This window comes from Corythoichthys intestinalis, chromosome 15, assembly GCF_030265065.1.
Source record: "Corythoichthys intestinalis isolate RoL2023-P3 chromosome 15, ASM3026506v1, whole genome shotgun sequence".
NCBI classification, from domain to species: Eukaryota; Metazoa; Chordata; class Actinopteri; order Syngnathiformes; family Syngnathidae; genus Corythoichthys; species Corythoichthys intestinalis.
In genome coordinates, this window is record NC_080409.1 from 31,193,419 (window position 1) to 31,217,643 (window position 24,225).

The window sequence follows — 24,225 nt, forward strand, 5'->3', positions numbered from 1 at the left end:
GCAGGCCCGAGCCCGACAACCCCCCCCCACCCCCCAAATAAAAAAAATTATGTTATATTTGTGAGGACTCAGGAGAAGAAGGAAATGCGGGGATGCCATGCGTTGTTGCGTAAATAAAAGCCCGTCTTTTGTAGCGATTTTTCACAGTTAAACAAGACTGTAAGATGCATATTCAATAAACATTTATATCTTTTATATTTGTGCGTCTGTCCTATCAGTGGATTTGACATTTAATTTAATCTCCTCCAGTTGGCAGAAAAAAACGCAAGTTTTCTCAATGTTTAAATAGTCTACATATTTCTATGATTATTATAAATGCATCAATTTGAAGCGTTTCCATACCCCACTCCGAATCGCACGGCATACAGTGTTCTTACGCAGATATTCAGCATCACCGATGGAATACATATATTGTCCCTAGCGAAAGAGCGCACGGACAGGCACACACAATCTGCGCGGTTGTGAGGGCCTGACTCGGCGGGTTACATTAGTGACGTCTGCCTAGATCAGTTGGCACAGGTAAAGAATTCCCTCAGCTGAAAATCTATATCTTTCATGGAGAACATCTTCCGGGTACGCCAGCGGATTCTGGCGGTCCCGAAATACCCGTGCCCTCCGGAGAGAGCCCCTCACAATCCGCGCGCCAATGTCGTATGGGTCGTCCAAGTACGCTGTCATTGTCAGGAGGACACGTCCGCGGAGGAGTGCTGTTTAAATAGAGCGTGGTTAATTGGAATCCTGATGTTAAGCAAGATCTAACTCTGACACGACCAGGTTTGGCGTGTGGCGTGTGTTGCCATGGCACCACTTCTCGGTTCCAACATATCCACCTTTCGTAGTCTCGCATAGCCGCGAACTTACGTCGCACGTGATAAAGTTACTCTCGAAGTTACCCTGCTAAGCCAGAAAACCGGCTTCGTAGTATAGGCCACGGAACTGGTACCATCCGAGTGGGATAAATCCGACTTCCCACTTCTCTGGAATGCAGCATTAGTTTATCACGTTATTGTGTATCTCTTGTCTGTGTGTGATTTCTCTGATAGCTTTTGTGATGGTAAAGCATTCAGCATAAAGTGCAATCTAACAGTGAAAATTATAATATAACCGTTTAATGGCCCCAGCTATTTTTCTGTATGTGCTTAATTCTGTGTCATTAGATCAATGCAGCTTTAATGTGTGTGTGTATGTATTAAAAAATGCACTGGGAAAAAAAAAACTGAAACCTTGCAGTAAACACTTGTGTTGAGTAATTATGTCACAGCAGCCATTAACAGCAAGTTGTCTTTTTGAAGTGGACTGTTCAAGCTGTAAGTAATTTGTGTTAAAATGACATGTTTGCACAGGCATATTGATTTTGACAATGTACATTGTTCAAGCCATACAAGCTGTTTTAAATGTTCATACTTGAATTCTTATTGTTTACAATAAATTTTTGTATACTTAATGTTTAGACTGCATGTACAATTGTTAAATATATTACATTGAAAGCTGGTAAATAAATCAACAAGAAACGGTTAATCTGTATTTCATGCATTGATTCAGATTTTCAAATTATATAACAGTCTGCTTGGGTGAATTTATCGTCATTTATCGTTATCGAGGTAAATCTGCTCAATTTATCGTGATACGTGTTTAAGGCCATATCGCCCAGCCCTAGAACTCAGTGGCTGTACTTCCCCCAGCATGATAGCTTCTAGTACAGCTTAGACTGAACTGTGAGTCTAATCCAACTTCAACTAGCCTGACCATAAACTTTGTCGAATAGGAACGTTTTTAATCTAATCTTAAATGTGCAGACTGTCTCGGCTTCTTTAATATTAGCTGGAAGCTGATTCCATAAAACAGGGGCTTGGGGGCTAAAGGCTCTAGCTCCGACAGTACTTTTAGAAACCCTGGGAACTACCAGTAGACCTGCATTCTGAGAGCGGCTTGTTCTGTTGGGGCAGTATGGTACCAGAGCATCGGTGAGATAAGATGGCCCCAACCCATTAATGGTCTTAAATGTAAGAAGGTGGATTTTAAATTTAATTCTAGAACTTGACTGGAAGCCAGTGAAGGGCCTGGAGCACAGGGGTGATGTGCTCTATTAGTTCCTGTTAAAAGTCTTGCTGCTGCGTTGTGGACTAGCTGAAGACCTTTTAGAGAACTTTTAGGACAAGCTGCAAGTAGGGAGTTACAGTAATCCAATCTAGATGTAACGAATGCGTGAATTAATTTTTCTGCATCGTTTTTAGATAAAATATTTCTAATCTTGGCTATGTTGCGCAGGTCAAAAAAGGCCGTTCTGCAGGTTTGTTTAATATGAGCTTTAAACGATAAGTCTGGGTCAAATAGAACTCCTAGGTTTTTAACTGTGGTGCTGGAGGCTACACTTACATTGTCCAGAGTGACTATCTGGGCAGTTAAATAGTCTCTCACACTTTTCAGGCCTATTATAAGGACTTCTGTCTTTTCAGGGTTAAGGGATAGTTAGTGCTCATCCAGGTATTTATATATTTATATCTCTGACGCAGGTGCTTAGTTTATCCACTTGCCCGATCTGCTCAGGTTTAATTGATAAATACAGTTGTGTGTTGTCACCGTAACAATGAAAGTTAATGCTATGTTTTCTGATGATATTACCTAGAGGAAGCATATACAGCGTAAACAAGATGGGCCCGAGGACCGATCCTTGCGGCGCACCTTATCATACCTATCAATCCTCTGTCAAATCTTCTATCATTCCATCCTTGATTCCTTCCCTTTTAACCCTTTCATGCATGAATTACGTTTTTCCTACACTGTTTTTATAACATTCATGTAGGACAGGGGTTTCAAATTTGGGGCCCAGGGGGTCAATTGCAGCCCATGAGACTAGTGCTGCAATGATTAATCGATTAACTCAAGTAATTCGATTAGAAAAAACATTTGAATTGAATTTTGCTGCTTTGAGTATTCATTTAATTGAGGTGGCGTTGTAATGTTTTTTTTTTTTTTTTTAAGTGTTTGCATTTAATGTAGGACTGTCAAAATTATCGCATTAACGGGCGGTAATTAATTGTTTTAATCAATCATGTTAAAATATTTGACGCAATTAACGCACATGCCCCGCTCAGACAGATTTAAATGACAGTAAAGTGAAATGCCCACTTGTTAATTGTGTTTTATGGAGTTTTGCTGCCCTCTGCTGGCGCTTGGGTGCGACTGATTTTTGAGGCTTCAGCACCCATGAGCATTGTGTAAGTAATTATTGACATCAACAATGGCTGGCTACTAGTTTATTTTTTGATTGAAAATTTTACAAATTTTATCAAAATGAAAACATTAAGAGGGGTTTTAATATAAAATTTCTATAACTTGTACTAAAATTTATCTTTTAAGAACTACAAATCTTTCTATCCATGGATCGCTTTAACAGAATGTTAATAATGTTAATGCCATCTTGTTGCTTTATTGTTATAATAAACAAATACAGTCCTTATGTGCCATATGTTGAATGTATATATCCATCTTGTGTCTTATCTTTCCATTCCAACAATAATTTACAGAAAAATATGGCATATTTTATAGATGGTTTGAATTGCGATTAATTGTGATTGATTACGATTAATTAATTTTTAAGCTGTAATTAACTCGATTAAAATTTTTAATTGTTTGACAGCCCTAATTTAATGTTTTTTATTTGGGTGGATACACTGCCCTCTAGTGGCAACCGTGAATGACATAACTCATTTCACATTGCTGAATCCAACTGCTCCATGTTAAGACCAACATAAGCTAAGTTTTTGTTTGAGCTAATGTTTTCTTAAAGCATTTGTAATTTAGTATAGAGGTATATTTAGCAGTTTTTTGTGGGGATATGTGTTTGAACCGTTTGTTAAGAGCATTGTAAAAATAAATAAGTTACCATTTTATAGCATTTAAGTTAATGGATTTTTGCTGTGTAAGTTAGCTAATTGTTCTTTTGTTGTACTTAGATGCTCATATATTTATTTTTTATAGCGTTTGAGGATCAGCTCAGGTATTTACAGTTTTTTATTGTTCTTATCCGATTACTCGATTATTCGAACTAACTAGTCCATCGATTAATCGAATAAGATAATCGATAGCTGCAGCCGTACATGGGAGAATATTTTGAGGGTCTCCATTTGACATCACATTGTAGTGTTAGTGTTGCCCTCATGAATTTTGCGATGGGCAATACAAAAAAAAGTATAAAAAATATGTATCATTTGTATCATTTTAAACGAAATGATTTAATTAACTGAAGTATCCATTTCAGGAAAACAATCAATTATTTAAATTGTAAAAAAAATTGAAAAATGTAAAAAAAAAAAAAAATTGAAAAGAAGAAGACATCAAATCAAATAAATGTGGCCCATATGTATTTTGCTCTGGAATTTTTGTTTTATCTATTTATTGGTTCTCAGACCACACAGCTTCACTTTTTGCCTGCCATGAAATGGATTAAACGCCCAGTCAATAGGTATTTTTAAATAGCAATTTCCCTCTTTTACCAAGTCAGTCAGTTCCAAATATTATCAATAAATACTGTATTTTTGTCATTCTCAGTATTAGGAATTCATTTTTTAATAACATGAATACATAACATTTAAAAAAAAATGAAAATCTGAATATTAAACGGCTTAATTGTGTTTTTTTCTATAAATATAAAATAATATTTTGAAAGATAATTGCTTTCAGGTTTTGGCCTCAGTTTTCAGTTTCGGCCAAAAGTTTTCATTTCGATGCATCCCTACTATCTAATTTTCCAATGTTAGTCAAGTGGTTTTATTGTTTATTCTAATTTTTGTTTTTTGTACTTTTTGTTTTCATTTTTGTTTAATACTGTGTATATATTTTTTGTTTCGACATTCCTTATAATATTTTGAGCGTTTTATGAGTTATTGGCTATGCTGATCACTCACTGTTTAGCAGACCAGTACTGCATTTGCTTTGCTAACAAATTCCGCGCACTGATAATAATTTTACACACATCCATTTGAAAAGAATTTTCATGCAAACTTGGGCTGACCAACCGGTGTCACTTCCTGTCCCGCAGGTGCGTATGTTGGCCGACCTGAGTCTGGTTGGCTGCTACAACATGTCGACAGTGCCTGAGAAGAAGCGGGCGCAGCTCCTCCTGGAGTCAGCCAAGAAGAACTTGCGTGACATGGCCTTCTTCGGCCTGACCGAGTACCAGAGGAAAACCCAGTTCCTGTTTGAACGCACCTTCAGACTGCAATTCATCCGGCCCTTCATGCAGTACAACAGCACACGTGCCGCTGGGGTGGACTTGGACAACGCTACGGTTTGTACTGTCTGGCATTGAATGATCGTGTTTCAGTGCCATTGACAACAATAGACGTTCAATCCATTTGGGTTTGGAATGGATTGAATGTCTATCGCTGTCAATTGCATCCAATGTTAATTTATAAAATAGCTTAAAAGCCGTTGTTGATCTATTACTTGGGTTTGAGAGTTCTAGGTGTCTAGTTATGACTGTGTTATGACCAAGTTATAACACATATATAGTTATATACATAGTTCTAAGTGCTATATGTGGTCAATCTAAAAACAACTAATTTCAAGAGCAACTGGTTAGTCCATCATCGTCAATGGCATGCGATAAAAAGTGTTAGAAGCACCATCTAAATCACTGGTGTCAAACTGAAGAATCCGGCCCACAACATCATTTTTTTGTGGCCCGCAAAAGTAAACGACTTTGTTGTTCACTAAAAAAGAAATTTGATCAATATAAATAATATAATAATAAAATGTTTGTAGTCCTTGAGAAGATTTTAGTGTTTTTTTTTATTAAATAATCTTTTTATATATATATGTAAATTTACTTTTTTTTTTTTTTTTTTGAAAAAACAAAACATTACCTAATTTAAAAATATATATTATTATATTGTAAATATATTTTGCCTGCTTTTTAAGTCAGAAATTTTAAATCAATTAAAAGAATACAAATACTGCATATCAGAGAATATTTGCTGTTAAAAGGTTCAAAAAAGAGGTTTTGGACAATTTTTAGGTCAACAATGTCTAAACGACTCATTGGCTTTCGAAATAGTTACAGAAATATATATATGTATATATATATGTGTATATATATATATATGTGTATATATGTATGTATGTATGTATATATGTATATATGTATGTAATAGCTAGGCCTGTCGCGATAACAAATTTTAGTGTGCGATAATTATTCTCATAAATTATTGCGATATGCGATATTATTGCGCCCCCCCCAATATTTTTTTTAACCAATTTACAATAACACAGTGAGAATACAGTATATATTAATAGATTAAGTACACCAATTTAAATGCGATAAATATTTACTCTCAAATTCAAAAATACTCTTAAAGAAATCACAACTAAAACAATAGACCATCCCTCTTAAGTAAAAATCAACAATATTGATACCGCACAGAAACACAGAATAAATAAAATGTGTTTAAAAAAAAAAAAAAAAAAAATTGCACTTAATAACTTAAGCATTTAGGCAAATGAAAACTTTTCCCGTCATAGCTTCTGCAATGGTGTTCCATAGGGATGCAACGATACAATTAAGTCAAGGTTCGGTATGATTTTTGATACGGGGGACACAATTTTGGATCCGATTCAATACATTTAATGCTCTGTAAAAAAATAACAATTATATTTTTTGTTTCGTTTTTTTTTGTTGTTGTTGTTTTTTTTGTTTTTTGCTAACGAGCAAAAATTAAATTGCCATCATATAAACATGCATTTTAGTGCATAATATTTCTGTGCTTACTTTTTACTGATATGAAAAAAAATTATATAAAAGTGCTGAGAACAATCTTTACTGTTTGTAAAGTGAGGCAGGGCACACTGTTGATTGCTACAGCTCTCTTAGCAGCTAGGTTTACTACATGAGCAAGACATCCTATTTGTGGTCCGAATCCATCTGTGTCACGTACTGAATTAACAATATTTGCAACATTATCTATAGTCAATGGTATGGATTGATTTGGCCTTCTTAACTTCCATTCAGTCATGACAGTTTAGAATTCATCGATGTAGTATATGGACTACGTGTCCCATAATCACTTTGGGCTCACGTAGCCAATGGCATGGGACGTAGCACATCTAGTTTGCCATTTCATGATATCTAGTGTGTGGGCGCATTGAAAAAGTTAGCAAGCGCCGCTGAAGTCACCTCTGCTCATTACTACTCACAACCAGCATTTGACAATCGACTTTCATAAACAGGACGCGTTTGAAGCACAGCGCTCTTAGTTTCATTCAGCTGTTCGTTGTCAAAGCGATGTTGTTCGTCGCAGCCAAGTCGGTAACAATGTTTTGGCGGACTTTGTTGTAAATATCCGGCGTTGTGCTGAAAAATAGCCGCCTCGCGTGAAATGTCACTCCTGACGGGAGTGGCCACACGTCAACAGCACCGGCGCGCCGTAGATGGTCCACAGTCACTCCGGAGCACTGACGTGGCCGGTATACGTTGAACAATAGGATATAATGGGAACGATTGGCTCCGGCGCTAGTTTTTACCGGACCTGGTACGAAGATGCATTTTCCGCAGTTGGTAGCGCACGCACGTGCACGCGAGGCGATAAATCGCAGCGGAAAAATTACCGCCTTCTTTTTTATATATCGCGCAATAAATTGAATTATTGCATATTGCGACAGGCTTAGTAATAGCCTATTATAAAGATAAGTTTCATACCCCTGATCTAAATCGTATTTATTTTGATTTATTGTTTGATTTTTTTTTTTTTTAATTTATGCATTTGGAGCTCATAATCTTGGCTGCTCCTGCTCCATAGTTAACTCGCTGGTCACTTTTGTTGCCATTTCCACTGGGGAAATGGCTTCTTTTCGCCGCCTCTGTCAGCTGCCCAAATGGCACATCCCACTTTCATGCTCTTCCACGCTCTCATTCTGAAGTCTAGACCTCGTCTTAGCCTCATCCTTTTTTGATATTATATAGTATCTCATTTCTACATGCTTTTTCTACATGCGTCTGCCGCAGCGAGAAAGCCCGGCGCTCGGTAGTCAAGGTCAAAGAAACCTCGTTTGGATCGGCACCAAACCTTCAAAGATATCCACCGCCTGCATATTTATGATTTCATTTTTTCCCTCTTGGTGATTCATGCATTATTCACTGAGAATTTAATGATTTTTAACAGGAATCAAAATCTTTGCAATTGCAGGAATCTTAAGCTTCTTGTTTCATGTTTATGATTGATATTAACTTATTTTTTGCTTTTGATTATATTATATCATGATAATTTTATGCCATAAAATGATACATTTTAAGTTATTTTAATAAAACGCATACAAAATGACTGATTTGCCTCAAGTAGAATCTAATGTTTGCAAGGCATACCCACAATGACGTGTTTTTTTTTCTGCTTTTAGCAGTGCTTAATTTTTCCGTAATGTAGTAGTAGTTGGTACAGTATGTGTGTTGAGTAAATGGGCCGATATGAGATTTTCAAAGCCCAATGCTAATATGGCTGATAAAAAATAATAATAATAATAATACTTGAATTGCCTATCCCTTAAACAAATTTTGTAAACTGATATTTGAAGCCAATATACTTTTTTAAAGCAGATTGATTATGAAAGACAATTAAAACACTCATTACATAAACATATATTAGAAATAAAATTTTTCTTCTGCTACCTTTTGCAACACTGACCACTAGGTGGGGTAAAATTACAATTAACAAAGATCATTACCCAAACAGTGAACATAACAGTTATCCAATTATATCGGCGATATATCGGCTGATATTGGACGATCTTGAAAAAGAAAACATATATCGTCCCAATATATTGGCCAGACAATATATCAGTGGACTTTCATGAAAACGATTATCACTCAAACAGTGAACAAACCAGCTATCCTATTATATCAGCTACATATTGGCTGATATCAGCCAATCTTGGAAAAAAAAAGTCAGATATCATCTCAATATACTGGTCAGCTGATATATAATATCGGTCAACCTTTATAAGAAAGCTCATCACCCAAACAGTGAAAATATCTTTTAAAAAAACATACTCTCTATCGTACCGATATATCGGCCAGCCAATATATCAGTCGACCTTCCTGAGAAAGATCATCACTCAAACAGTGAACATAAGTTATCGTATTATATCATATTAGCTAATATCGGCCAATCTTGGGGAAAAAAATCATATATCCTCTCAACATACTGGCCGGCCGATATTTCTGTTGGCGTTTAGTGTGTGACGTATGAGTCTGTGACGTGTTGGGACACATGACAGTTTTCGTAGCTTCGATGGGATCCGGACTAACATTCTGGTCTTCCCAGAACCGTTCGAATTTTCTTATTTCGACTCCAAGTTTCGATGCCCTGACCGCCGACCGGAAAAAATAGCTGCCGAGCACCACGAAGGAGAAGCCACATGAAGACTAGTTCCGTTATGAGCAAATCAAATGAAGTGGTTAATTTAGCCTAGCATAAAAACGTGTTGCTTCGCTTCACATAAATGACAACAAACTGAATAAACACACCAAATGATATCAGACCCTCTGTTAAAACGTGCAGGCTTATAGATTTTGTTTTATCAAGGGTTCCCAACGATGTGTAGTGCAGAGGAGGTGTGTGTCTGTACCAGAGTAATTAATTACAGTTACAAATTACTTCCCCCAAAAAGAAGAAAATAAAAATAAATAAATAAATAAACAGGTCACACAATATGAACTTTAAAGGGTTTTTGGGACAATTGGCCCTAGCTCAATTCTTTACACTAAACTTACCGCAATTTCCCGAATGTAAGGCGCACCCGTGTGTAATGCGCACCCCAAATTTACTTGTAAAATCCAGGGGAAATTATTGTACCCGTTTATAACGCGCACCCTAATTTTAGCACCAATAAATAGAAGAATACAAGAAAACAGATATGTCATTTTACTGACTGGTGAAACACAGCACAAGCATAGAACATTGGTAGTTCAAAACATTACCATAAACTGACAGTATTTACGGTAATAATATGATTTGACAACTTCTCCAACTTACCAGAATCTAGGAGAAAACAAAACAGATGTGACTTTTCTTTTAAAGGCTGCTGTATAACTTGCTCGTTTCATTATGATGAATAAATGTTTCCTCCGTGGATTGATACGGTAAAATGAAAGTGAGAACGTAAGTTGGAAATCCGTGAGAGCTCATCGCTGTCAACACGACAGTAACAATAGGAACTATTGTTATTTGGGTTTGAGTTTCCCGAGGGACAGATATAGTTGACGGACACAGGAAGTCTGTGTGCTTACGTTTGTTATGGTCCGAGTTGCAGAGCTGCAATAAACGTTGACTCAAATGAGTTCAAGAAACTAAATTCTGTGCTTTATGAAGAGTGATGCATTACCGAAACAAAATGGTGACGTCACGTACCGTAATGGTCGGCAACGGGTCGCCGCATACGTTTCTTCAACACAACGTGGCCTTGTCAATAAAAAAAATTGGTTTATATATATATATATATTTCTGTCTCCATCCATGTAATTGTACCCGTTTATAATGCGCACCATGATTTTACAAGTTGATTTTGGGGGAAAAAAGTGTGCGTTATATTCGGGAAATTACGGTAACTAGATACAGGGGTATTGCGGATTTAGTGATAACTAGATAGTAACCTTTGCTGTGTATGGAAGTCATTTAATGTTGTGAATCAACCGTTACAGTTGTTAAAATTGCTCCCTTTTCTGCATTGGTTCCCTTCTGTCTACTTTTGACGTGTCAAGTTTTAAAACTGTTTCATCATTTAAAGATGCTTAAGTTAAGTTTTGCCGATTTTGGAGCATTTTAGATAAAAAGTTACTTGGTTCGCTAGGAAGGTTCTCTACAACAGAGCCTTCCTGAGAAGTCTACTGCTTTAAGATGACGGCTGTTTACTAACGCATCTAGTTCTTTATACATGTTGCTAATGCCGCCGTGTCTGTCATTTGCATCTAGTTCTGAATATATGTGATACCTACCGTAGCATCATGTGAGCGTAATTTGTAGGCTACAGTCAGGTATTATTGGAGCCACCGAGCATAATAGCATCGCGTTTGCAACGGCGTCACCCTCCCTTGCCTCCTCCCCACTCCTGCTCTGCTCTCTCATCTCAGTGAGTCCGTCTTACTCAGACTTTTCTCACGTCAGTCAACCAACATTGTAACACAGAGTAACGCACGCCTTTCCCTGCCAAGATGAGAAAAGTAACTAATTAGATTACTCACTACTGAAAAAATAACTCCATTAGTAACGCTGTTATATTCTAACTCCGTTATTAAAAACACTGGTCTGTACTCTGTACACATCAAGGATTCTTTTCCAACTAAAGTAATAAGTTCATTTTGCCTGCTGCTTCAGTAAGTCACCACTAGGGGAAGCCAAGCGCACTTAACAAAACCAAAGAAAAACTGTAGTCAGGAGTTACAATCGTGACATCTTTTGGACGGATGAACAATATATCACTTTAGAAAGAAATCAAACTTAAAAAGTACGGTAGTCAATTTAAGATCAAGGGACAGAACACTCCCCGTAAGATGTCAGCCCTTAACTAACTTGTTGAAATACCACGTAAAACAAATGATGCAATACAATAAATGCCTGCAACATAAGACACTCTAAAACAGGGGTGTGCAAACGTTTTGCAAAGGGGGCAAGATTTGGCGTGGCAAAAATGTGGGGGGCCGACCTTGGCTGACGTCCTTTACGTAGAACAATATATTTAAGCAAAAATTAGCAAGTCATTCAGTGTGTCACATTTGCTTTGTTATTTTTTCAGTGAATAATTTCAACAATCTCGCAACTAGCCTTTGCGACGTTCTCTTTCGACTCTCGGGCTCTTGCGAAATACTGCTGTAAAATTCAACTAGCTTCAAGTTGCCTTGTTTGGTAATATCGCCTCATTGAAATCTTTAAAAACAGCGACTGTCACTTTGCAAATGAGGCAAGACACAGTTGTTGCGTATTTTAGTGAAGAAATAGTCCAATTTCCATCTATCCTTGAAGCGTCGGCCGTCACAGTCAACTTTTTTTTTTGTTGTTGATTGTTGCGATTTTAGAAAATTGGAAGTGAAGCGTCACATGGGGTAACGTTGCTTAGAGTACTGCTGCCTTTTAGTGGGTAAATGTGGTAATGTTGCTTAGCCCTTAAATACCTGCAACATGAAGCAATTATCAGAGAATCCCAAAATTTGAAAAATAAGGTCCTAATGAAACCTTTTTTTCAAATTTATGAAAAGGAAAAGTCAAAATGAATATGTGTAATAAGCGCTCTAATGTCTATAACCCATGCTAAATCATGTTTTTTTCTCATGGAACCTGCAGATGCATGTGTTGACTTGCATCCATAATTTTTATTTATTTATTTTTTTTTTTTTTAAAGAAATGTCAAAATTCTAAATTAGTCTGAAAATCATGAAATTTTAGGTGCATCAAATGTGATGCATTTGGCAATAAAGGGTTGAAGTGCTGCTGCCTTTTAGTGGGTGGTGGGTGAGGAGCAGCATTTCGTGTGTAAGCTACTTCATATGCTGGTTGCATTACTGCTGACCAATTCATTAAGTCTGTGTGCGGGCCAGATGTTATTGATTTTATGACAGAGGCTGGGGGCCGGATGAAATTTGACCACGGGCCGCATTTGGCCCCCAGGCCGGACTTTGGACATGTCTGCTCTAAAACATAGGCTAAAGAATATGTGTAAATGTTTTCTCTTTGAGAAAGTGCTCTCCAGTGGAAAGAAACTTCATCACATTCAAGTTCAAAGACTGATATTTACATACAAGTTAAAAATAGCCCTGTGAGAAATTAATATCAAAGTTAACTGAAAGTTTATATAATTTAAAAAATAATCTAGAAGTTAAGAAATTAATAAAAGCTATGCAATGTTTTTGACCCTGCCTATTAACTCATTCACTCCCAGCCATTTTCACCGGAGCAAGGCCCTTCGCTCCCGGTCATTTTACTGGATTTTGACTGATTTTGCAAGGCCCACAGAAAATTCTGTTCTATTGCTATATAAACATGGAACCCACCAAAAGAAAAATTAGACGCTGTTCTTTCAGCAGAAAAAAAAGTTCATATCTTTTTCCATTCTTTTGAAATCAGCATTACAAAATAGTTTAGTTTGAGCAATTTTCCAATTTCTGATGAAAAAACGGAGAAATTGAGCTTTTTGTGAAAGCATACATTTCAAACATAACTTATACACAGCTATTTTTGGCTTTAGTTACATCCCAAACATCTGAATAATGTTTTCCTTTTACAAAATAAGATAAACAACAAGACAAATACAGTTTTTGATAGTAACAAGTAACAATTTATTTACACTTAACTAACTGAAAGATGACGCTGTTCTGGCCGCGACAGCCTGTTAAACTTTCCCTCATCGCCGTCTGTCTCAGAAAGTGAATTCTTTTTAGTCACTGCGGGCTCTGCTCGCGGGCAGCACGGGCCATCCCAAACATCTGAATAATGTTTTCGTTCTACAAAATAACAAACAACAAGACAAATAGAGCTTTTGATCGCAAAGTAACAATTTATTTACACATAACTAAACTGTTGAACTATTTGCGCACATAACACTGGGGAAGGATCTCGGTTGCTTCCGGTTGAATGAGGTGGCTCAGAGTAATCTGATGAGTCCGGATCAATATCGGTCTCACTTTTTTCATCATCTTTATCATCTTCATCGTTGGTTTCAACCTCAGGCTAAGGAGTAAAGAACGCGTGTGGAACCTGACGCTGTTGTGGACGTCACCGTCTGTCTCATCAAGATAGATTTTTTTGAATCCTTCTTTGACGATGGTTTCGTTTTCTTTTCAAAACATTCCTCCAGTGTCGTTTGCCTTTTTTCAGATCGTTCTCCACATTTTTCTCAAATTCTCACGCGTCTTTACAAGATCCCTCCAACTTCCGTTTCCTGACTATTTTTCTTTCTTGGCTCAAGATGAGTTCTTACCAAATGCACCACTGACCTCCAGTGGCCAATTTTATTGCTTTATAATGGGTTTTGAGCTTTGTGCATTGTATCTTAGATAGATCGGAACCTATAGATGCATCTTGTCAAAAAAAAAAAAAAAAAAACGCAAAAGACATAAATACGGTTTGGGACACTGAAGCAATTACAAATAGAACGTATTTATACGTTTTTGGGAGCAAATGAGTTAAAAGAATCAAAATCGAGAATTGTTTGGAACCACAATCGAAACGTGGAATCGGAATCTGAGCTGGAACCGTTAAAATTCAAACGATGCTCACCCCTAACGATACTACATTTGTTATTATATTGCAATATAGTGTATATAAATCTGAGCCATTGTACACAGAAATGGTGTCAATTTCCCCTCTTGCCCACACAGGTGCAGCGTATCGAGGAGCTGAACGAACTAGACATGGAGCTGTACGACTACGCCCGGGATCTTTTCCAGCAGCGCTACCAGTTCACCAGGCAGCAAGAGCGACGGCTGCAGCGCATCAAGAACCACACACAGCAAAGCCGGCAGGGCGCGGGCTCCGGCCCGTGGCCCTCGGCCCGCCGCCATCCCCCCGACCGGGGCGAAGAGCGGGACGATGAGGACGAGGAGGGCGGCCGTACGGAGGAGGCGGCGGGGGGCGGCCGACTCCCCACCGAGGACTACATGAGCCAAATCATCAACCGCTGGTAGCGACCAAGCCTGCTTTTGCATTTCAAGTGACCGTTTAAAGAAAAGAAGAAAAATGGCTGTTGCTATGACAACCGGGGATGGCGGATTATTAGCGCTCGCCCGTTACCCCCCGCTGAGTTCCTCGGTACCTCCAGCCGTCATTAGTGACTGAGGAGCATTTTTAAACTTGCTGACTCCCAACATTCTCTCCCAAAAACGTGTCACTTCAGATGGTGAAGGATTCATCTATTTCCTGGACAGTTTGCTCCAAAATTTGCGCTCACTTTTAGGAACACCTTAGCTCATTTTCTTTTTTTTTGTCTTTTTTTTAAAGGAAAGACAACACCTCATATAAGTGACCTTCATGTGAAAGACGGTTGCTTAGGTATGCAAATTGCGCATTTTTTCGACATCTGAGAGTGAACAAAATCATTTTTAAACTCCACTTACTAGTGCAGCCATTGTGTGCTGAGAGATGACTATTCATGGCCACTCCTCCCAGTTAAAAAGAATTCGACATCTATTGCCCGCAATGGCATGGAATGAGTTAAACACTATGAACAAAAAAAAATGTTACTTGTATTTCTGTTTTTATTCATTTTAATTTAATGAATTTAGCTTTTATTAACATTGTATTCATTTATAAATTTATTTACAATTGTATAAAATGAAATTAAAAATACAGTAATTAATAATAACTGAAAAAAATTTAATAGTAATTGCTATTTAGTTTTTTTAATGACCAAAAATGGTCAATTAAAAGGTCTTAAGTCAACTCTTAAACGGCTGTCCACTCGAGTAACTACTGTCCATTTAGAGATCCTAAACTTTTCCAAAGTAATTCAAAATTTGAAGATTATGGTCCTGTCCTATTACAAAAAAAATAATAATAATAAGAAAAAGTGTCAAAATAGGGGAAACCTAAAGTATTTGGCCCTCAATGTTCAATGACTAGGGACTTTTGTGGCTCCTGGTATTATATTAGGGCACTTTCACATTAGACCAAGAGGACCAGCACCAACACTTGCAAATGACTTGTTAAAAAGGTTCAGCATTCACGCTGTGCCACCAAACTTTCCGAGCAGCAAGTTTTGGTGTGTAGTTATAACTGTGTTATAACTGAGTTATAACTACTGTATGCGGCCAATGTAAAACCAGCTAATTTTAAGAACAATTCTGGTTTTTCCATCACCGTCAATGGCATGCAATCAATGAAAGCGTTAGAAGCACCATATAAATCACTGGTGTCAAACTGAAGTGACTGAAGTGGGGGGAGGGAGCAGATCCGGGCCGCAACATAATTTTTTTGTGGCCCGCAAAAATAAAAATGTAAAAAATGTAAAATAATAAAATGTTTGTAGACCTTGAGGAGATTGGTTTTTTTTTTTTTATTGTATAGTCTTTTTTTATTTTAAAATATGTAAATAATATTAACCACTTTTTTGTTTTTTTAAGCAAATAAACAACATTAACCAATTAAAAATATAATAATATTATAAATACATTTTCCCGCCTTTTTTAGTCAGGAATTTTAAATCAATTAATACAATACAAATGCTGCATATCTGAGAATATTTGCTATATTTGCTAAGGCTCAAAAAAGCAGATTTCAACCATTTTTAGGTCAACAACGTATCAATGATTCATTGACTTTCGAAATAATTGTCAATTTGTTGTTACTCACCACCACCACCAATGAAGCAATAGCTACGATTTGGCCCGTGACAGAGATAAGTTTGTTACCCCTGATCTAAATCATATTAATTTTTATTTATTTATACAAAACCTGCATGGATTACTCGCTGGTCACTCTTGTTGTTTTTTCCACTGAGGGATATGGCTTTTTTTCGTGGTGCAGTGACACTGCACATAATATAGCATAAATTAAGTCACCGCTGCCCCGCCCCCCTCGACTCTAGGCCGAGCTAATTGGAGCATATAAAAAATGCATAGGGGAAAATTAAACTACCAAAGGAAACCGCGCGGTACCCCAGGTTACGATCGTTCTCACTTTCGTGACTTTATGGACTTTGGAAATTGTCGCCACTTCCAGGAGAGCGAGACTCACGAAAGGGTCCGCCTGCCTCGGCCACTGTCACTCTCACACGGTCTGTTCTGGAACAGCATGCAAAACACAACAGCCACATTAGAACCCAATTCTGTGTATCAAATGCAACTGCTTCGCGCAGCACAACAACATTTGGCCGTGGTTCATCATTTGTCATCTTGCCATTCTGAATTTTAATTAGCGTGTGTGCTGCGCTTCCGCTTCCAAGAATGCTCTGCGTGCAGCGTCACAATGTGGAGATGCACATAAAGTAGCAAAAGCACACCCTGCTCCGGTTGCATTCACAAGCGAAGCAGAGTGCGCTTAAAGCAGACCGAGACCCACGATTTTTGAGCAGATCAGAGTTCGTTTGTTTGGTCCAAATAAGAGTTCGGATGACGATCTGAGAAAAAGAACTCTGGTCCATTTAGAAGGTACCAAACAGTGCTAGTGTAAAAGTGCCCTTAATTGGTGGGAGACAGTCAAAACGGCCCTTTGAGTATCAAAAGTTGCTCACGCCTGGTTTAACTAGTAAAGCTGTTTAGAAATGTCTGCCAATGGCTATTTCATCTGCTTTAGGGACATACTGGCTTTTAAGGTTTTTTTTCCCGTTATTACGCATTTTTTAAAAAAAATAATTAATTGTTTTCTTAACTTCATAGAACATGATTCTTTCTAATAGGGGGTGCACATGATAAAAGGTGTTGTCTTTCCCTTCAAAGCAGACCAACGTAGCTGCCTCGGACAGCTTTTCGAAGCTTCCTTTTATTCGTTTTTTTTTTTTTTTTTTAATATATATATATAGTTGTGGTTGTTTTCTTACCATCGAAGCTTGAGCGAAGCCCTCCCTCACGGCGACGTTGAGGGAGTTTCACCTGCAGACTTTTGACAGCCAATTAGCACGGCTCACGGCGAGCTATCAAGGTCGCGGCCAAGGCCTCCGACTCCAACACGGGGGAAGGGGGTAGGGAGGAAATGGTCTCGTTTAGTGTTGACTCTTCTTTTATTTTTATTTTTTATATTACTGTCTCTTGTTCTCGCAGACCAAAAGGGTGGTTCGTTAGCTATTTGACAGCTTTGGAGCTGCAGTGCCTCCATGTGCTGTGCGTCAGGGGTGGGGAAGTAACATACTATGTGCAGCCAGGCCTCTGTCAATAGAAAGGAAGCCTTAAACTGTAGTAGGCTAACTCCTAGCTATTGGTTCCCCATTGTTATTGAGCCAGGACACATGCTGGGAAAAGTGCACACATTGGAAACCTACACATTCACTGATATTTGTTTTATTTTTTTTTTACATTATTTTTATATATAAATATATTTTAAAAATATTTTCTACATTTTTTTTAATTTCTTGGTTTTATCAACTCTCATTGGACAATTTTGGGGTTTGAGGGGGGTACATTTCTTAGTTGGGCCTTTTTGCCTGACAATGACAGCAATAGACACTAGGGTTGTAACGACACATCTGGATCCAAACAACGAGCTGGTCAAATCGATTGAAATACAGACATGATATATATAAATATATATATATATATATATATATATATATATATATATATATATATATATATATATATATATATATATATATATATATATATATATATATATATATATATAGCGGAAAACACTCAGGTGACTTGAAGTTCTGCTCTGAGATTCCCAATTTGGCCAAATTTCAAAATTGTTCGATATGCATATGTGATACATCATTGGGTAGCTCAATTTTCTGGGGGAAGAAAACTTTTTAACAGGAGGGCATTTTAAAAAATAAATAAACAAATAGACAGCAAAACCCTAACTGGAGGTGAGAGCATGAAAGAGCAAAATGAAAGACTCCATGATTTTAACGAGATATTGTGGCGTACTTACCGTGTTTCGATCCAAAAACTCCATGTAGCATGTACAGTGCCCTCCATAATTATTGGCACCCCTGAAAAAGATGTGTTTTTTAGCTTCTATTATTTTTTAAATTCAAATAATATGGGACCTTAATGGGGAAAAAAAGAGAAAAATCCAACCTTCAATACAAGTGCATTCATTCAGTGGGGAAAAAATCCCACATAAAGAAAAAATTATTCGACATCAAATAATGTGTGTCACAATTATTAGCACCCCTGGTGTTAATACTTTGTACAACCCCCTTTTGCCAACAAAACAATGTCTGGGGACTGAGATGGCCATGGGAGGAGCTTGATTTTGTGTCTGGTGAACCATTACTGTGTAGATTTGGCCATATGTTTAGGGTCATTGTCTTGCTGAAAAACCCAGTGACGACCCATCTTCAGCTTTCGGGCAGAGAGCAACAGATTTTGATTTAAAATGTCCTGGTATTTCAAAGCATTCATGATGCCATGGTTCCCAGGGCCTTTGGAAGCGAAACAGCCCCACAGCATCACTGACCCACACCATACTTCACAGTGGGTATGAGGTGCTTTTCAGCATGCGCATCTTTCGTGGCACGCCAGACCCACTTATACCCCTTTCCCACTGGCCAAAAAACCCGTATCAACCCACTAACAATCGGCTTTTGGTGGCAGTGGGAAAGGTGCAGCGACCCGCTTCGACCCGTGTCAATCAACCCGCCAAGCAACCCGCGTTAAAATCACCTCGGCTCTGATCGACATGCAGTGTGAAAGCAAAACCCCGGGTCAACAGTCAACACCCTAATCTACGTGTGACTTAGGCTAGTACGTGATGCGTCATAACAAAAAACATGTGCTCTAGCCCGGATCCACATACGGCGAACAGTCGGGGTAGCGGCGTTAGCAATAGCCATAACAGATGAAACAAAGGCTCTTCTCCTCCTTCTGTGACGTACACGACTCCTTTCAATTTCAAACCAAAATTCACGTCGCCTACGTTGCCTCAGCACAAGCACAGTGTTGATCATCTGCTGCATTTCGACCATTTTGCGGGCAGTAAAAAGCATGAAAACAAGAGAACACAAACGGAAAGGAGGCTTCCATGTTGCTTTGCATTGTTAACTTCCTTGAACTGAATGAATTCGGTCGCACTTGTCGAAGCGCATCTTAGCGTGGTGACGTCACGAACCTTACGCACGGCTGAGGAGGGGTGGGGGGTTAGACGGGTGAAAAAAAAAAAAAAGACACGGCTTTTTTCGTCAATGGGAAAGGTGCCAAATGCCAATTGCTAGTGAGATGCATCGGCTTGGAAAACGCGCGTTGACCCACTAGTTTCAGTGGGAAAGGGGCAATAGAGTGTTTGTTGCCAAAAAGCTCAATCTTGGTCTCACACAAAAATACACACGGTCCCAGGCTTCAACTGGGACCGTATGCTTTGGTCAGATGACATCTTTTTCAGGGGTTCCAATAATTATGGAGGGCACTGTATCACCGAGTGTCAAGACACAGCTATGAATGGCCACAGCCGTAATTTTTGAGGATTTAATGGGTGAAACATGGTAATATAACAAGGGTCGCGATGCAGAAATCGCAGACATCAAGGAGTGGTCGAGATTTTCTTTTTCATATATTTACCCTTTTAAACTTTTTTTTTTTCTTCTTCAATTTTTCTTTGTTTGGATCCATTATTGTATTTGCCCGAATGTAAGACGGCCCTGATTATAAGACGACCCTCTCTTTTTCAAGACTCAAGTTTGAAAAAAGACTTTTTGAACACCAAATTAATTTTTATACATAAAATAATTACAGTACATCTGAAAGAAATTATTATAACAATGTATTGGAGAGGAAAAGCATGTTATTTTGCCTCATTCAAATCTTAATATCTGAATTCTCTTAACATCTGAACATTTAAATATGTAAACTAAAGTGCAATCACATTCGTAAATGAATGGCTTCTGATTTTTGAAATTTAAATAAACCAATCTATTATGATAAAACAACAAAATTGCAATAACTGCATTAACCATCAAAGTGAAGTCTAACTGTAACCGTAGTCTTGAAACAACTCAGAATAAGGAAAAACATTGTAATAAAATAATGAAAACTGGTTAAACTTAAGAGTAGCTGAGATCTGTCATGACAGAACATCGCTTCAATGAATATAAGACGACCCCCACTTTTTCAGTCTTATTTCAATGCAAAAAAAAATTGTCTTATATTCAGGCCAATACGGTATTTATCATCTAACATATAGTGGAATATGCGACAGTAACAAAAAAAAAACACAACAAGCGATAGTTATGAGGTACATGTCCATGACTTATTTACAGACACCATCTTTTTCATTGTGACGTAATTTGTTTAAAAGTTTAAAATATGCGAGTGAATAATTTTTTTTTTTTTTTTTTTTTTTTTTTTTTTTTTTACGAAATATTAGACATCGATTAATGATTCTAACCTTAGAATGACATTTTGAATAATAAATATAATTACTTCCCTTCTTTTTATGGCTGGGTTGAAACAAAAGCGATTGCGCGTCATCTGTAAACTGGGGTTTCCAGGGTAAAACGAACAAATTAAAAATAGTTTGGGGGCTTAATATGCTATGAATCTGCTATGGCAGCATATAGACATATTGTTCTATCAAAATCAACAGTTCTTTTTGCTTAAAATACAGCAGTTTATTTTAAAGAGGGGTGCAAGAGCAGACACTGCTTTTTCAGTCTTATCTGTGTTTTCCGCGATATATATATATTTTTTTTTTTTTTTTTTTTTTTTTTCCCCATGACAGTACCATTCCATTGAAAGGCCCTAAATTGAGGTCATCTGATATCCTGAACAATATTCAACACATTTAGTTACATTTCACCTAAATCAATAAAAACACAGCAATTTTGTTGCTGAAACATTTCAGACTTTGTTTAAAAACCTTATTTTTATTTTTGACACAACACATCCAAAAGATGACGATGTTAATCACCGTTTTGCGTTTCAATCGATATGATTGGATCGTTGCTTGACCAACGATGTACAGTTACACACCAACTTTACTTTACATCAGTAGAAATTGAGTCACTGTACAAGTTTCCCCACCTCTGGTTTCCATAAATTAAACCTTTTGTGTTCTCAAGTCAATTTTCTTGACTCCTCATGGCGTGATTGTCGTGTGCGTGCGTGTGTGTGTGTAAATACTATGTACAGTCCGCTTCCTTGCCTTTGTAAATAGTGTGCTTGACTGAAAGAGCGAGAAATTTCATGACTAATAATGAATTTTTTGTTGTTTAATCGGTGGTGGTCAAGCTTGCTGCAATAGCAACCACTCCTCCACTCACACCTCCCCCGTCAGGTGATTGTACTGCTTTGATCCTTATTTATATCTTTTTTTTTTTTTTTTTTTAAGATTTAATTCATGTGACCCCAGGTTTGTATGTGTTGAAGATGCCAGGGTTGGGTTTTGATGGTATTTGTGAACATTTATAGGACTATTTTAGGATTGTTTTCCCACCTAATATGAGATTCTAGTGTTGGGAGCAAACAGTTTCATAATCTCAGTAAGTGTCCAATGCTGTCAATAACAGCAAAGTCACTTTTGATGTCTCATCTTTGTATTATTTAATGTTCATTTTTTAAAATAACAAAATGAGTTTTAATGATAATGGATGTTTTGAATGCCATTTTCCCCCCATTATATTGCAAGCCATGGTTCCTCAGAGTTCAAATGTGATGTTTCTTTTTTTTTATTCATATTTGACAAAGAAATTGGGAGAAAATACTTTCTGAGAATATGATTCTGCTCTGAAAATAATGAAACATTGACTACATATCTTATGTTAAGTGGCTCAACACAATTGCATTATTTTGGTTAAACAGCCCAAAAGTGTTTCATGAAAATGTTTTGGTATGGAGTATTTTTTGGACTATAAGTCACACCTGAGTATAATTCGCACCAGCCAAAAAATGTGCATTGAAAAGGAAAAAAAACATGGTGGAAAACACTCAGGTGACTTGAAGTTCTGCTCTAAGACCCCCAATTTGACCAAATTTCAAAATTGTCCTATATGCATGTGTGATAGATCATTGGAAAGCTTAAAACTCTATTTTCTGGGGGAAGAAAATTTTTGAATAGGAGGGCATTTAAATTCTTAAATTAACAGCAGAATCCTAAGGCGAGAGCACACAAGAGCAGAGTTAAAGACGCCATGATTTTAACTAGATATTATCGCTTATTTACCTTGTTTCGATCCAAAAACTCCATGTAGCATGTATCATCGAGTGTCAAGACATTGCCACAGCCAGATTTTGTGGGGATTTTGTGGGCGAAACATGGTAATATAACAAGGGTCGCGATGCCGAAATAGCAGACATCTAGGAGTGGTCAAGATGTCCTTTTCATATATTTACCCTTTTAAACGTTTTTTTTTTTTTTTTTTCTTTTTCTTTGTTTGGATCGATAATTTTTCATTTAACATATTGGGGAAAATGCGACAGTAAAAAAAAAAATACAATTAATCGATAGTCATGAGGTAGATATCCCTGACTTTTTTTTACAGACACCATTTTTTTCATTGTGACGTCATTTGCTTAAAAGTTTCAAATATGCGAGTGAATAATTCGTTAAAGTCTTTTTTTTTTTAACGAAATATTAGACATCAATTAATGATACTAAGCTAAAAACGACAAACATTTTGATTAATAAATATGATTACTTACCTTCTTTTTATGGCTGGGTTGAAACAAAAGCGGTTGTGCGACGTCTGTAAACTGGGGTTTCTAGGGTAAAACGAACAAATTAAAAATAGTTTGGGGGCTTAATGCGCCATGAATCTGCTATGGCAGCATATACTGTAGATATATTGTTCCATCTAACACAACAGTTCTTTCGGCTTAAAATACAGCAGTTTATTTTTATGAAGAGTGCAAGAGCAGAAACTGCTTTTTCAGTCTCGTCTGTGTTTTCCGCCATATATAAGTCGCACCGGAGTATAAGTCACATTTTTGGGGGGAAATTTATTTGATAGAATCCTGCACCGAGAACAGACATGTCATCTTGAAAGGCAATTTAAGATAAAAATACAATAGAGAACAACAGGATGAATAGGTGTACGGTATGCTAACATTACATGACGCATAAACAACGAACTGAGAACGTGCACGGTTTGTTAATGTAACATAGCTACTAAGAGTTATTCAGATAACTATAGCATAAAGAACATGCTAACAAGCTACAATCATATAATAATGTTTTAAGAATTTCACACATAAGTCACTCCAGAGTATAAGACACACCCTCTGCCAAACTATGGGGAAAAAACTGCGACTTATAGTCCGAAAAATATGGTAATTATCAACCGAATAATATGGATCAACCCCTTGATGCCTGAGTGTACATTTAACATTCACAGACGGTAGTAGACATCCAGTCCAATTTGATTGTAGGGCTTGCGGCAATTGAAGGATCGCCACCTGTAAATTCATTTCACCTGTGATGGTTGGCATTGAGTGATCATCTTTCACTGCCATTTACGGCGATAGACGTCCAATCCATTTTGACTGGGGGGTTGAAAGTGATCAAACGGTCATTGCAAGCCCAACCAAAATAGTAGTAGTAATCATTAAAAAAAAACAGAACATTAATTTGACAAAAAAACAAAAAACTCAAAAAT

General features: G+C 37.3%; 1 protein-coding gene across 2 annotated transcripts in view; it reads left to right on the plus strand.

Annotated features, from left to right (window-relative positions):
- hs6st1a (heparan sulfate 6-O-sulfotransferase 1a) overlaps window positions 1–18,257 on the plus strand; it is a 147,531-nt gene extending 129,274 nt beyond the window's left edge. For both annotated transcript variants that reach the window (XM_057859501.1, XM_057859502.1), the window contains exons 3-4: window positions 5,042–5,290; window positions 14,360–18,257. In XM_057859501.1, coding sequence (XP_057715484.1) covers window positions 5,042–5,290; window positions 14,360–14,665 — 555 coding nt within the window. In that variant the 3' untranslated portion in view covers window positions 14,666–18,257. The remainder of the gene's footprint in view (window positions 1–5,041; window positions 5,291–14,359) is intronic.
- Window positions 18,258–24,225: the final 5,968 nt, after the last annotated feature.